The sequence below is a fragment of the Canis lupus genome, chromosome 1 (assembly GCF_011100685.1).
Source record: "Canis lupus familiaris isolate Mischka breed German Shepherd chromosome 1, alternate assembly UU_Cfam_GSD_1.0, whole genome shotgun sequence".
Classification (NCBI taxonomy): domain Eukaryota; kingdom Metazoa; phylum Chordata; class Mammalia; order Carnivora; family Canidae; genus Canis; species Canis lupus.
In genome coordinates, this window is record NC_049222.1 from 118,923,808 (window position 1) to 118,940,501 (window position 16,694).

The window sequence follows — 16,694 nt, forward strand, 5'->3', positions numbered from 1 at the left end:
TTTCCTTATAGAGCAGTTTTGTCAACTTTAGCACTATTATCATTTTGTGAGGAGTTGACCTCTGTATTTTATGATGTTAGGTAGCATCCCTGGCCTCTACCCTCTACATACTACTAATATCCTTCAGTTGTGATAACAAAAATGTCTCCACATGTTACCAAATGTCTCCTGCAGGAGAAACAATCCTTCTTTATCTCTGGTAGTACCCCTGATAAAGCTTTAAGTTTTTTTGTCTGATGTTAATTTGTCTAATATAGTTTTATTAGTGTTTGTATGGTATAACATGCTGTTTCTTATTCTTTTCCCTTCTGTCTTTCAGTGTATTTCTTATAAAAAATATATAGTTGGGTCTTGTAATTTTTTTTAATTCAGTTTGATGATCTGCCTTTTACCTGGAATGTTTAATTCCCTTACACTTTACTAAAGTGGATCTTTAACACTCCTCAGTCTGTCAGCCCCAATGTATTAAATGTTTATAAGTTTTATGCTCTATGCTATGTATAAAGTTCATAAGCATGTCTTCTAAATGTTCATCAAACTCAGAGGTTAAAAATTAATCTGTATGAAACACTGGAGACCTAAGACAATCATTGTCTAATATGGTTTGACTATTTAACCAGTTAAAATGTACCCATCTGTCTGTCTATTCAGTCATTAGTTCTCTGTCTTATCCACAAAGTGTATTATGAGACTTAGCATGGTATGGCTGTTTTGCTGTTTCCTTTTGCTGTTTATCCCTTCCTAATGATCCTGTGGGATCATTAATTTTTCCTAAGGATTCATAAATTAAAGTCAATAAAGACCAAATCTTAGCACTTAAGAATCATTTTAGCATCAGCTCAAAACAAAACAAAACAAAACAAAACAGTGTTTTAATTGTCTGGTGTATCACTCCTTTCAATGTGTAAAAATATCTGATTCCTCACTATCTTGAAAAAAAGTATACATATACTCAAACTTTTGGGCTTTTTCCAAACTGATACTGAGAAATAGTGTCTCAGTACAAATTTAATTTATGTATCTTATTATTAACGAAATTTAATCATTTTTCCATGTTTAGGGGACATTTGTATTCCTTTCTTTCTGAAAAAGGCAAAGTTAATTATTAGTTCCTAACACCTGCCTTCTCTTTCTGCTGGGTTGTAGGTTCTTATTTCTGGAAGCCCTATAGATAGTAATCCTTCATATGATATAAGCTGCAAAAAAAAAAAAAAAAAAAAAAAAAAACCCTATAAAAAGACTATAATATATAAACACTAAAATGGAGAAAATTTTTCCCTAAAATAGCAAGTGTTTCCCTGATTTAAACTTCCTTTTTAAGTCAGAATATTAAAGTAAGCTAGAGAAAAGAAAATGTTATTAAGGAAATCATATGGGGACACCTGGGTGGTTGAGTTAGTTAAGTATCCAACTATTGGTTTTAGCCCAGGTTATGATCTCAGGGTCGTGAGACTGAGGCCAGTTTCTGCTCAAGATTCTCTCTTCCTCTCCGCCTTTCTACCTGCTCATGCATGTACTCTTTTTGCTCAAATAAATATCTTAAAAAAAATCATAAGGTAGCAAAAATACATTTCCTAATGTCTTTATTGGGAAAAACCCACACATAAGTGAATCTGCACAGTTCAAACCCATTTGTTCAAGGATTAATTGCGCTAGGGATTTATTAAAGTCTGGCTTAATCTGTGCCAACACAAACCATATCTGGGTTTCTCCTTTTCTAAAAAACACCTACTACCTTAGTCAATGCTCCAATTTTCCTCCTCCTCCTCATTTAACAACTTCTAAATATTATATATAGCTCTCTAGTCACTCCACAAATTATCTTACCAATATGGAAATCAACAAATGAAAAATAATCTTCTACTACAAAAGCTACTCAACTGACACAGAAAATACAAACAAAACCGTCTGCCCAAAGAACAGTTAACTAGCAATTCCCAATAATATTAAAATTAGATAAAAACATTTATAAGAAATAGATACTCTGGTTAGAAGAGCAGGCTCTGAAGAATGGCAGAAACAGTATTTACTATGTAACACTATGTGCTAGACCCTATTGTAATTCTTAAAACCTGTTAAGTCATGCAAACTTCACAGTAATGTATGAAGTAAGTACAGTAATAATCTCAATGTTAGCCAACTATTCAATTTAGTGAAAGGAGTCTCAAAAGGATAATTTACAATGTCCCTCATTTAAACCCTTAGAATAGGATACTAATAGTTACAGCTAACAGGGTAAAAATGGACTTACCTCCTTCCTATATCATCACATTAGGAGATACTTGTTAACTATGGCAATGCCAAACTTTATGACTTGATTAAAATGGTGACCAGACGTCTCCATTATTAAGGCACGATGTTGTCCCCTGTGTAATTAATTAACTGTGGGATTCTTTAAGGCCATTCTAACATTCTGCCCAATACTGTTCACCCAATGATTTTTAGCATCCACTGATAATCCTTGCTAATTCATAAACTAAATATTACAAAAATGGTGATTTTCTATATCTACCCAACCTTCTATTTATTAGCTGGCACTTTTCGGATTAAAAAAAAAGAGCATTGTTGGGGCACTTGGCTGGCTCAGTTGAAAGTGTATGTAACTCTTAATCTTGGGGCCATGAGTTTGAGCCTCACATTGGGTGTAGAGATTACTTAAAAAAAAAAAAAAGAGCATTGTTTCCCCCGCTTTCAAGGGGCCCATGTTCCCTCTAGTGGGAAATGGTACTTAGAAACCAAGAACTGGGTCTACACATATTCTTTGCTACACAGGTATCACTGCTTCTAGGTCCTTTCTATGAAGAGTTAGGAAGTAACCAGTTTTTAAAAAACAAGTTCACATTCATGCTTCCAATTCACATTCAACACCACAGGGTTCTTCCCTACCTCTATATTTCTATCTCCTTTCTCCATGGAAAGAACAGCATTTCCCAATAACATCAATATATTATTAGTCATTTGCCCTATCCTATAACACATACAAAACAGTTTCAAAATTAACACCACCAATACCACTACCAATTACAAACACTTAGCCAATGTTTTTTTTACAGTTCTATTTGTTCTTACAATATATCCCTACCAAGAGTGTAAAAGTTACTTAAATTCTTTTTTTCTGTGTGGTTATACTATCAATTTGATATATATTTAGCACCAGTTGTGTGTATATATCCAATTTAAGGATTTATTTTTTCCCACCCTTTTTGATTTTATGAATAAGTGAAACATTTACATTACTTGAAAAGTCACAACTACATAAAAAGTATATTTATAAAAAGGAATTAATTTTAACAAAACTTGTTAACATACTAATGGGTTTCAAGATATACCTGAAATTGGATTTGTGATTCAGAGAAACAAGGTAAACTGATAAATGGTTATTTCAATTGAACTAAGAAAGATTAAGGATTAGGATTTGAGATTTAAAAAGTTATTCTTTACCATGAAAATTTCAGTAAAGGTGTACTGAAGAGCTAAAATGCACAGCTCTAAAAACAGAACATGGAGCTGATCTGATTATATCTAGCTTTCTCCTTAGAGAGTTAATGTTTCTAAAACATTGTTATAATAAACAAAGCATAATACCCTCAAACATGCTATATGTAATTATCTTTCCACCTAACACCTAATATAAATACTCTTTAAGTGGCATTATTATTCTCCAATAATAACAGCATTACCTCCAATCCCCTTTTTGAAAACCTATCCTGTTGGAAAATAATGCTTATTTTATTATTATTACTTTTAAAAATTAGATTATATTTTTTAGCAATCTCTACAGCCAACATGGGGCTCGAACTCATGATCCTGAGATTAAGAACTGTATGTCTTCCAACCAAGCCAGCCAGGCACCCCGGGGAAAAAAAAAAAAGCTTCTTTCAAATGGATAATCTTATGTAAATTTAAAATAACATTCAATGATATTTGGCAACTGAATAGATCTAGGCTTAAAAAAACTGTGACTATTTTGAGAGATGACCTTCATGGAACCACTAATTATCAAGGACATTAAATAAAGCCTTTAAAATAATATGTTACAAAAGGAACACCAAATAACATGTCTGTAAATTTGTGGTAAAGACAGGTAAATTTTAAAAAAACAAAGAAAAAGAAAAAAGTACAACATACCAACACCAACAGCACCAAACTGCTGCCCGACTAATGAACTTGGACTGAACTGACTATATGTTGACATCCTGCCAAAAGGTCCATAGGAACCCACTGACTGGAATGAGGAAGTAGATGAGCCTAGTGAAGACTGAAGAAAGACCATGGGTTATTTTTCCAGGCTCTATACAACATGTATATAATAAAAAACCCCACAAATATTTACTTTCTGAAAGAAAACTTTATAATTACTAGATATAAAAGCAATTATAACTTAACAACATGCATTTAATATCAAAGGTTTAACCACCTCTTGATTTCAATATTTGTATATATGGGCCAGTTATACTTGATGTGACTTATAAATGTATTTTTCTACAGTTAAGCAGAGTTAAGAGTTTTATAACATGTTTAGGCAAAGAACTGAAAAAAGTTAACTGAATAAGTAGCTTTGTTTGAAAAAACATGGGAAAAATTACATTTGGTTATACTGAGTTTTAGTCTGGTGCTTACAAAAATAAGGTATCCTACCTGTGATTCTGCTCTTATTTCAATCATTTGAGGTGCACTATTAAATTTATAGGAAAGAGATGCAGAAAAAGCTACCCTACACAAGACTATGTACGTATGTATGTATGTATGTACTTACTTACTTATTGATTGATTGCAGGCTCTACATCTAGCATGGAGCCTACTGAATGCAGGGCTTAAACTCACAACCCTAAGATCAAGACCTGAGCTGAGATCAGATCAAGAGTCAGATGCTTAACCAACTGAGCCACCCAGGTGCCCCAAGACCATTTACATTTTATATTATTTTTATCATTAAGTTAAAGAACATTACAACATAAAAATTTCAGTTTACTAAACCTAAAATGTATTATAGAATATATATATGCATACTACATATTCATTTATCTTAATATAAAATACTCATAATACAAATATGGAGTGTACTAATGACCAAAAGGATATAAGCTCACTGATGTTATTTTTCTGTGTGCTCGTTGTTAGTATCAGGCACATGGTAGATGCTCAATAAATACTATTGGATATATGAATCAAAAGATCGAAAGTAGGGCAGCCCCAGGGGTGCAGCGGTTTGGCGCCGCCTGCAGCTGGGGGTGTGATCCTGGAGACCTGGGATCGAGTCCCACGTCGGGCTCCCTGTATGGAGCCTGCTTCTCCCTCTGCCTGTGTCTCTGCCTCTCTTTCTCGGTCTCTCATGAATAAAAAAAAAAAAGAAAAAAGAAAAAAAAAATCAAAAGTAGGGCAGCCCAGGTGGCTCAGCGGTTTAGCACCGCCTTCAGCCCAGGGCCTGATCCTGGAGACCTGGATCGAGTCCCATGTCGGGCTCCCTGCATGGAGCCTGTATCTCCCTCTGCCTGTGTCTTTGCCTCTCTCTGTGTCTCACACGAATAAATAAATAAAATCTTAAAAAAAAAAAAAAAAGAGATCAAAAGTCAAAATTTATGGTGGCTAGAAGTCATTCGATACCAGTTTTGGGGATCTCTGGGTGGCTCAGCAGTTTAGCGCCTGCCTTCCGCCCAGGGTGCCTGCCTTCCGCCCAGGGCGTGATCCTGGAGTCCTGGGATTGAGTCCCACATCAGGTTCCCCGCATGGAGGCTGCTTCTCCCTCTGCCTGTGTCTGTTCCTCTTTCTCTCTCTCTCTCTCATGAATAAATAATAAAATCTTAAAAAAAAAAAAAAAAAACAGTTTGACTTATGTTTTCTGGGTTCTTCTTATTCCATAAAGTTGGTAACTTAAGTAACTATTTCCCTGGAGAACTATCAGTCAGTCAGCTAACATCACTCTTTGGTGTAAGCTATCTCTATTAAAATGTGTCTTTTCTCCCTCCACTTAAGAAAATTAACATTTTCTCAGGGTGCCTTCAGATTTACTTTCTTAAAAATTAGACTTAACAAGGAGTGGGGTAGAGAAGAGAATTTTTCCAGTTTATGTTTTAAGAATAAATTTAACTATTTCTTATTAAAAAACTTATATTCAGGAAAGATAAATATTAAGTAAATGTTAAAAAGTACTTTCTCTTTTTTCCATTTTTGGGAAAGATTTTTAAGTAAAATTTCTATACTCAAACATGGAGCTCAAACCTATAACCCTGGGATCAAGAGTCATATATTCCACCAATTGAGTCAGCCAGGAGCCCCTCTTTATTTTTTCATTTTAATTTTATATACCACTTACTATTTTCTTTAGAAGAGTTCACTAGGTATTTTATTTTACTTTTTAAGAGATTTTATTTATTGTTTATTTGACAGAGAGAGCGCGCACAAGCAGGGGAAATAGCAGAGGAAGAGGGAGAAGCAGGCTCCCCACTGAGCAGGGGGCCCAACATGGGGTTCAATCCAGGACTCTTGTGATCTTGACCTTGAGCTATTGGCAGACAATTAACTGAGCCATCCAGGCGCCCCTTCATTAAGTATTTTAATACTTGAAGTAAGACAAATCTTTTGCAAGAGAATATATATTCGAAGAATCTGTTTTGTGGAAAACTAAGATTTTATCACAGCATTCAACAGGGAAAGTTAATTTTAAAAAATGTAGAAGTATTTACTTAAAAAAAAAAAAAAAAAAAAAAAGACAATCAACAAGTCTATTTTAGTGCAAATGACCAAAGACTGGAAAGAAAAAGGGCTGATAAGAAAACAGATCCAGGAGGAAAACCAGCTGATTAAAGGCCATAAGCTTTTAATCAGTTATGCCCTAAAATGAAAACACTCCTATGTCAATCTGCTTCCTCTGCTACTATAATAAAATCTAGGCAGTTTCCATACACTTCAAATTATCACGTAAACAAGCACTATAATGAATATCCTGTCTAATTCATAATCAACAATCTTTAAGACATCATGTATTTGTTTTTTTTTTATTTTTTAAAAGGTTTTATTTATTTATTCATGAGAGACACACAGAGAAAAGGCAGAGACAGGCAGAGGAGAGGGAGAAGCAGGCTCCACGCAGGGAGCCGGATGTGGGACTTGATCCTGGGTATCCAGGGTCACGCCTTGGGCCGAAGGCAGGCACTAAACCACTGAGCCACCCAGGGATCCCATGTATTTGTTTTGTCTTTTAAGATTTTATTTATTTATTCATGAGAGATAGAGAGGTGATAAGCAAAGGAACACTCAATTGAGGGGGGAAAAAAACCCCAAAACCAAAAACCCAAGAATAGACATGTACTTGAAGTTTTCTTGCACTCCAAGACAATTTACTATCAGTTACCTGAACAATAGCTGGGTCCTGAGGCAAAGAACATTGTGGTTTTGGTGGCTCACAAACAGTGAGGTCTTTAATATCACTCCCACGGAATATGATGTATTCAAAGACTTCATCGCGAGGTGGTATTGGACGATCTGTTGGTCTGTCTTCTGTACCAAAGGACCGAACTGGTGAGAAAACAAAGGATGTGAGATATATGTATACTCATCATAGTCAGGTGTCTCTTAGAAATGCAATCTTCCAAGTATCAATAAACAGCAGTTCTTAAATGTCATCTGTGAGAAAATACTCAATCTGTAGATTAAAAATTTTGTTTAAAAAAAAGAGGAAAATAGAGTGGGTTTTGCCTAGAGCTAAAAGTACTCAATTTAAAAGACAATCTGTATTATGAAGTGCTGTTCTTCCTACATTTTTATTTATTTTTATCTTTAGTGGTTGTGGTGAGAGGAGGTGTTAAAAATGTCTGTTCTTTCATTGTTGATTTATTTTTAATGTGATCATTCAGCAAAATAAAAAATTGGCAAACTTATGTGAGATTTCTTGTTGTGGGGGGTGGAATGGCAAGTGAAAGTTTACCCCGTCCACAAAATCCCAAAGTTTGGGAAATTGAGCTTTTGGATTAAGAGAAGACAACAAAGAGAACATCTATCTCAGTGAGTAGTAGGTCCTCTGAGAAGCCAAGCCAAACAGCTGTCAGGTATTCAGCCCCAGGGGACAGCCTGAAATGCCCTAGTTACCTAAAATACCTATCTCATAATTAAATCTGATTATTTCAACACTTAAGAGAGCATTACTCAACGTTAAACTGCGGACCAGTTGTACCAGGGTAAGCTGGCTAAAAAGATTTCTAGGATCCTATTCAAATCCAGTGAAACAGACTTTCTGAGGAAGAGTCCAGAAATCTGCATTTTAAAACCAATTCCTCTGCGCATCTGGGTGGCGCAGTTAAATATCTGCTTTTGGCTCAGGTCATGATCCCAGGGTTCTGGGACTGAACCCTGTGTTGGGCTCTCTGCGCAGTGCGGAGCGTGCTCCTCTCTCTCCTCCCAGCTCAGGTTTTTTCACACTATTCGTGTCACTATCTCTCTTATCTCCAATAAACAAATAAAATCTTGAGTCGGGGGAAGTGTCCTAGAGGGAGTAAACCCCTTAACATTGTATGGCATTTTGAATGCATGCATTTTTCTGCAGAATTGATCCAGGGCTAAATTAAATATGAATGTTACTTCCTTTTAAATAATGCTTCCCTCCTTTATGTTAAAAAGTCTATTACTCATTATGCTTCCAGAAAGATGGTGGCATAGATGTAGGCTTGCAGAAGAATATTCTTCCCTAAAACTGAATAGACAAAGAGAGTTAAAATACCCCGAAACTAAATCTCAGACTTATACCACGACATTTTATTTAAAAGTATTACTCCAATACTGAATGAGTTAGTCCAAAAAGGAAGACCAATCTGAGAATCCATATACACCATATCCTGAAAAATTTTCACTGGGACCTCCATATTGGTAGATGAGGACAGAACACTGATGTGGCAAGGGGAAAGATGTAGAATACCCTAGTTGAATTTTCTCTTCCCCCAGTGGCCAAAGAGTACTATATAAGGGCAGGAGTAAGTGACAAGGTTCTTATTTTGTCCTTTATATGAAAGGAAGGATATTCAGCCCAGGGTATGATCCCAGGGTCCTGGGATCGAGTCCCACACTGGGCTCCTGGAGGAAGCCTGCTTCTCCCTCGGCCTGTGTCTCCACATCTCTCATGAATGAATAAATACGATCTTTAAAAAAAAAAAAGAAAAGAAAAGAAAAGAAAAGTAAAAGCAAAGACAGGAAGGCTTAAGAGTCAGAAAAATCAAGATTAAGAAAATTACATATAAATCAATACCACCTCTCACCTCAGGAGCAGCAGCAAAAGCAGCACCAGTACACAATGTATACAGTCTCAGGCCTCAGAACAGGCTAATTCATCTTGAAGTAGGGGGAGGAAAAGTCAAAGTCTTATTGGAGAGAGCAAGCAGAGTGTGAGAGAGAGTGCACACAAGCGGTGACGGAGGGGCAAAGGGAGAGGGAGAAGCAGACTCACCTTACAGCAGGGGAGCCCGGTGTGGGGCTCAATACCAGGACCCTGGGATCATGATCTGAACTGAAGGCAGATGCTTAATTGACTGAGCCATCCTAGCACCCTCCTCAAAGTTCTCCTTGTATAAAAACCACTGACACGCTCCATTAGGTTTTCCAAGGCCTAACAAAACCATTCAAACTATTCCCATGTATTCACTAGACAGATGAAGAAAACCCATTCAGGATTAATATTTGTCACAGGAAATGGAAGAAAATTTCAGAAAGAACTGCTTTACTGTGGCGCCTGGGTTGAAAGATGACTGTTACGCATATCCAGACAACAGAATAAAAGAAAATATACTTAAAGATATAATAGAAACTTCCTGACATGAAGACCTAAATTTGATCAAAAGGTTTCACTCTATTTCCAGAAAAAGATTTAGTGCACTATAAACTATAGAGATTTATCTTTTGCTATATCAAATTAAAGAACTCCCAGAAACAGTAGCATCAAACAAAAAATAAGAGTCTTTGAAGAACACGTTTGCAATGCCATGGATGGAACTAGGATATTATGCTAAGTGAAATAAGTCAATCAGAGAAAGACAAGTTATATGATTTCACTCATATGTGGAATTTAAGAAACAAAACAGGATCATAGGTGAAGGGAGGGAGACAAACTGTAAGAGACTTAACTCTAGGAAACAGGGTTGCTGGAGGGGAGGTAAATGGTGGGATGGGGTAACTGGGTGACAGGCATTAAGAAGGGTACTTGATGTAATAAGCGCTGGGTGTTATATGCAACTGATGAATCACTGAACGCTACCTCTGAAACTAATAATACACCATATGTTAATTAATTGAATTTAAATAAATAAAAGATGAATAAATTCATTTAAGCACACAAATTATGGTCTTAGAATGTAAGTTTAATGGTTCTGAAAAAAGCTGTTAGGTTACATATTGACAAAATAAGTCAAGATGGTTTATCACATAGTATTCTAACAAAAATTGGAAGATGAAGATGAGTGGAAATAGAGGAAAACACAAAAGGAAATACATAAATTAATACTCTCATCTCTTATAGCAGAGAATCACTTGATAATTTTGGAAAGTTGATAAATTAATATATGTAGACTTAAAATTTTGTTATTTGAGGTCCTAAAGGTAACCAACAAGAAAGTTGAAAACTAAGGGCATATTTTCCAAAACATGGTATGAAGAAAATCTCTTTCATACAGAAAGAGGAAAATGAAAAAGTATGAAAATAGAGCCCATCGAGAATGAATTAATTGCACAGACCAAGAGTATGAGAAACATGCTCTAATGATGGAGACTGGTTTGATCAGATTTAGTATTTCTAACAGACAATTCTTTTTTTTTTAAAAAAAGATCTATTTATTTATTCATGAGAGATACACAGAAAGAGAGAGAGAGGCAGAGACACAAGCAGAGGGAGAAGCAGGCTCCATGCAGGGAGCCCGAGGCGGGACTCGATCCCAGGACCCCAGGGTCATGCCCTGGGCTGAAGGCAGGCGCTCAAGCGCTGAGCCCCGCAAGCGTCCCATACACAATTAGTTTTAAAAGTGCTTAATGCATGGTTCTCCCCGATCTTGATGCACTCTCCTGGTCTCCAGCAATAAGCCTCCATTCTTCCATCTTCTTCCATCAGGCTTTCAATTTTTCTCTGAAGCTGACCAACAAGTTTTTTAGGTATACTTCACCACCAGCATTTTTGTTAATGCTATTATTTTAACAGTTCAGTATTTGTATAGCAAAATGCTGCAGAAATCTAGAATTTTATCATATTGCTTAGCTGAAACTTTATAGTTGCAGAACCAAGATTCTTCACTTCCCCCACCCCCCCACCCTCTGGCAACCTCCATTCTACAGTATTTGTCCTTCTATGACTATGGAAAACAAAATGAAAATGGAAGCAGAAGACCAATTTGGAAGTTACCAGGCAAGTAATGGTAAAGAGGAACTTAAAAAAAAAAAAAAGATTAAAAAAGTTGAATATATAGTAACATTAAACATGTTATATGAGGTAGATTATGAAACAGTAATTTTTAAAAGATTACAACTACCTAAAATAGAAACATAGATGTGTCTGATATGAAGACAGAGTAGGAAGATCCAGGAATGGGTCCCATCCCGAAACAACTATTGCCTTGGCACGTGAAGTCTGAATAAGCCATTTTGGAACTATGGTGTCAAATCACACACTTGCACCATCCATGAAAGTACTTGATGAAGAAAGGCTGTTAACCTGTGGTGTAGTGTAGCATTTTACGTAAGTGGCTAGCTATTAGCATTCATTAACTCCTATCTCCACAAATGGCAGCTACGGGGATGTGGCTCATGTTCCTACTGCAGCATTGCTAATACAAGGTGGGCAGCAGGAAGCATATCCCACAAAATCCAGGGCTGTATGATCTGAACTACCTGACAATTCAGAAGGGACCACAGTTTCACCCCTCAAGGGCCAAAGCACTTCCCCAGTAGTGTCTTCAAAGTTTTTAAAAGCAACAGATTATCCTTCTCCCCAATCAAAAACAGCACAATATACATTATTCGTAATTGTAAATGGAACATTCCTCAGGATAGACCACATGGGAGGTCAAACTTAACTCTCAATAAATGGAAAAAAAAAAAAAACCCACACAAAATTTTACAAAGTATCCTCTCTGACCACAGTAGAATAAATCTAGACATCAATGAAAAGGAAACTGGACCTGGAAATTAAATAATACACTCTTGGGCAGCCCGAGAGGCTCAGCGGTTTAGCGCCCCCTTCATGATCCTGGAGACCCGAGATTGAGTCCCACATTGGACTCCCTGCATGGAAGCCTGCTTCTCCCTCTGCCTGTGTCTGTTCCTCTGTCTCTCTCTGTGTCTCCCATGGATAAATAAATAAAATCTTAAAAAACAAAAAAACAAAAAAACAATGAGTGAAGAAATCACACTAGGGAAACAGAAAAATTGAGACAAAATGAAAAAATACAACATGCCAAAATCATGGATGTAAAGAATGCCATACACAAGAGGGAAATTTATAGCTGTAATCACATTAAGAAAAAAAAAATCTCAGGGTACCTGGATAGCTCAACCAGTTGAGTCTCTGACTCTTGGCTTTAGCTCAGATCATTTACCTCGTGGGTCATGGGACTTAACCCCATTTTGGACTTTGTGCTCAGCAGGGAGTCTGCTTGAAGATTCTCTCCCTCCGCTCATGCTCTCTCAAATAAATACACCATTTTTTTTTTTTTTAAGATTTTACTTATTTATTTCTGAGAGGCAGAGACCTAGGCAGAGGGAGAAGCAGGCTCTCCACAGGGAGCCCAATGCAGAACTTGATCTCAGGACCCTGGGATCATGACCTGAACCAAAGGCAGACAGATGTTCAACCACTGAGTGAGCACCCAGGTGCCCCTCAAATAAATAAATCTTAAAAAATATATATCAGATCAACTTTACACCGTAAGGAACATTAGATTAAGAGGAAACTAGGGGCACCTGAGTGGCTCAGTGGGTTAACCACCAGCCTTCTGCTCAGGTCATGATCCCAGGTCCTGGGATTAGAGCCTACTTCTCCTTCATGCCCTCCACCCCCCACTTATGCATACACGCTCTCTCTCTCAAATTAATAAGAATCTTAAAAAAACAAAACAAAACAAAAAAGCAAACTAAACTCAAATCCAGAAGGAAAGAAATAAGAGATTAGAGCAGAGATTAACAACACATAGAAGAGAAAAACAGAATCAACAAAACCAAAAGTAGCTTCTTTGAAAAGATAAAATCGACCAACCTTTAGCTAGAAAGACTAAGGGAAAAAGGTGAGAAAATGCAAATTAACTAAAATCAGAAATGAAAGCAAGGACATTACTACCAATCTCATGGAATTCATTTATTTTTTTCAATTTCATGGACTTTAAAAGGTTTTTAAGAAAAAACTACAAATACCAATTTGGTATTTGTTTAGAAAATCTAGATGAAATAGAGAAATCCCTACAAACATCAATTACCAAAACCAACTCAAGAAGAAACAGAAAATCTCAACAGTTATAACAAGTAAAGAGATCGGAGCAGAAATAAAAAACCTCCAACTAGATGGTTTCCCTGGTGAATTTTAGCAAACATTTAAAGAAGAAACAGTACTAACTCTACTCAAACTTCTCCAAAAGGGAAGAAAAGGGAACTTGTCCTAATACATTCTTTGAGGCCAACATTACCCTGACACCAAAGTCAGACAAAGATAACATTTAAAAAAACAAAACAAAACAGTGTAATACACACCACATTAATAGACCAAAGGGGGAAAATACCCAACACAATCATTTCAATAGATGCAGAAAAAGTATCTGACAAAATTTAACACTGTTTTGTGATAAAAACATTTAGCAAACAAGGAATAAAAAGAAATTTCCTCAACAGGATAAATGGCATATATAAAACACTAATAGCTAACATCATATTTAACGGTAAAAGATCGAAAACTTTCCCCTAAGATCAGAAACAAAACAAGTGTGTTCACTTTCATCACTGCTAGTCAATGTACAAGAAGTCCCAGACGGCATAATTAGCAAGATAAAGAAATAAAAGGCATCCAAACTGGAGAGGAAGAAGTAAAACTCTTTCTGCAGATGACACGATTCCATATATGGGAATTCTACATATATAGAATCCATGAAAAAACTAAATGAAACTAGAGTTAATAAATGAATTCAGCAAAGCACTTGGTGCATTATCAACACACAAAACTCAACTGTGTATGTACACAATAATGATCAATAAAAAAGAAATTAAGAAAACAATCTCACAGTACTATCCAAATGAATAAAATATTTAAGAATAGATTCAACCAAGGAAGTAAAAGGCTTGTATACTGACAATTACAAAACACTGCTGAAACAAATTAAAGAGCAGCTAAATAAATGGAAGCTCTGCTTGAAGGTCATCCTATGTTCATGGACTGGAAGACTTAAGATTACAACGCTCCCAGGGTGCCTGGGTGGCTCAGTTAGTTAAGCGGCTGATTCAACTCAGGTCAGGACCTCAGGGTCTTGGGACTGAAACCCATGTTAGTCTGTTTCTCTCTCTCTGCCCTCCTCCTCCTGCCCCTGATAGTACATTCACATTTAAAAGACTGAATCTTTTAAATCCAAAAAAAAGAAAAAAAAGAAACAAAGAAAAAAATAGGATTACAGTGTTCCCCAGAGTGTGCTACAGATTCAGTGCAATTCCAACGAAAATTATAACCCATTCCCCTTGAAATGGAAAAAACAAACTAAATTCATGAAAAAGTTGGAGGACTCGTACTTCCCAATTTCAAAACTTACAAAGCAGTCAAAACAGTGTGGTACTAGCATAAGGATTTATGGACTGGAACAGTCTAGAAATAAACATCTATGGCCAACTAATTTTAGATAAGAGTCCAAAAATATTCAATGGGGGAAAGAATAGTCTATTCAAAAATGGTTTTGGGGGATGCCTGGGTGGCTCAGTTGCTTAAGTGTCTGCCTTCGGCTCAGGGCTCAGGTCAGGATCCCAGGGTCTTGGAATCAAGCCCCAAGTTGGGCTCCCTGCTCAGTGTGGGGAGCCTGCTTCTCCCTCTGCCTCTCCCCCCTGCTTGTGTATGCACGCTCTCTCATTCTCCCTCCCTCCCTCTCAAATAAGTAAAATCTTTTTTTAAAAAATGGCTTTGGGACAATTGGATGATCATATACAAAAAAAGGGAGACTGGAACTCTACCTTATTCCAAAGCAAAAATTACTCAAAGCAGGTGTGATGCTGTGATATAAGAAATATATATTTGATCTTTATCTCCAGCTCCTGGCCAGAGCTCCTAAAGTCTTTTTAACTTCCTAAAAAACAAAGGAACTAAGAGCATCTTTAATTCTAATATTGGTCTTTGATCCTGGTTCCTAATGCAAAGCTCCTCAATCTCTTGGAATTTCCTGGGCCATAAGAACATCTTTTGTTCTAATGAGGTGACTCTTGGAGGGCTCCAGGATAGCTCCATAAAAAAGGACTGGTCACCAGAAAAGACCATCCTTTGGGGAGGGGAGAGCAGCTGCAGGTGGAGTTGATAATTGATCATGCCACCCACATGATGAAGCCTCCATAAAAATTCCTAACCTTTGGGGTTTACAGAGCTGCTGGTTGGTGAACATGTGGAGATACTGGGAGGATGACTCACCAGAGAAGACATGATCACCGCACTTCTTCCCATGTATCTTGCCCTATGTAGCTCTTCCATCTGGGTGTTCCTGAGTTGTATCCTCTTATAATAAACTGGTAATCTAATAAGTAAGCTGGTTTCCGAGGTCTGTGAACCATTCTAGCAAATGATCAAACCAAGGAGGGTGTCATGGGATGCCCCAATTTATAGCCAGTTGGTCAGAAGTATAGTTAATAACTTGCAACTTGAGACTGGCGTGTGAAGTAGGCTGGGATGGGTTGTCTTGTGGGACTGAGCCCTTAACCTGTGAGATCTGATACTAACTTCAGATAGACAGAGTCAGAACTGATTTAAATTACAGGATACCCAGTGGGTGTCCAGAGGAAGCTGGGAGAATTGGTTGATGTTGATGTTACTGAACATGTGGTGGCCAGAACGATTGAATTAACTGGTGAGCAGAGGAAAAGCACATTTTTTTTTTTCATTTTTAAAGACTGATTGATTTGAGAGAGAGAAAGAGAGAGGGAGGGAGGGAGGGAGAGGAAGAGAGAAAGAATCCTAGGCAGACTCTGTGCTAAGGGTAGAGCCAAACAAGAGGCTCGATTTCACGACCCCGAGATTATGATCCAAGCAGAAACCAAGAGTCTGACAATCAACCGACCAAGCCACCCAAGCGCCCCACACAGTTTTTCTTTAAGTGGGTCAACAATCTAAATATAAACCAAACCCGTAAAACTATTAAGAGTACACAGGAGTAAATCTTTAGACCTCAGATTTGACAATGGATTCTTAGATTTGACACTGTAAGTATGAGCAACAAAAGAAAAAATAAATTTTACTTCATAAAAATCAAAACATTTTGTGCATCAAAGAACAATATCGAGGGCAGGTGGCTCAGCGGTTTAGCATCGCCGTCAGCCCAGGGTGTGATGCTGGAAACCCAGCATCAAGTCCCACGCCAGGCTCCCTGCATGGAGCCTGCTTCTCCCTCTGCCTGTGTCTGTTCCTTCCTCTCTCTCTCTCTCTCTGTCTCTCATGAATAAATAAATAAAATCTTAAAAAAAAAACCACAACAACAATATCAAGAATGGTAAAAGACAAG

General features: G+C 37.1%; 1 protein-coding gene and 1 long non-coding RNA gene across 6 annotated transcripts in view; one reads left to right on the top strand and one right to left on the bottom strand.

The window, feature by feature from the left end:
- Window positions 1-16,694, bottom strand: part of LSM14A (LSM14A mRNA processing body assembly factor) — a 55,417-nt gene that overhangs the window by 20,785 nt on the left and 17,938 nt on the right. For all 5 annotated transcript variants that reach the window (XM_038529428.1, XM_038529430.1, XM_038529429.1 and 2 more), the window contains exons 2-3: window positions 7,352-7,515; window positions 4,129-4,258 (exon numbers count right to left, since the gene is read on the bottom strand). In XM_038529428.1, the coding sequence (XP_038385356.1) occupies window positions 4,129-4,258; window positions 7,352-7,515 (294 nt within the window). The remainder of the gene's footprint in view (window positions 1-4,128; window positions 4,259-7,351; window positions 7,516-16,694) is intronic.
- The window catches only part of LOC119869793, a 34,854-nt gene that overhangs the window by 7,935 nt on the left and 10,225 nt on the right, over window positions 1-16,694 (top strand). The window lies entirely within an intron of this gene.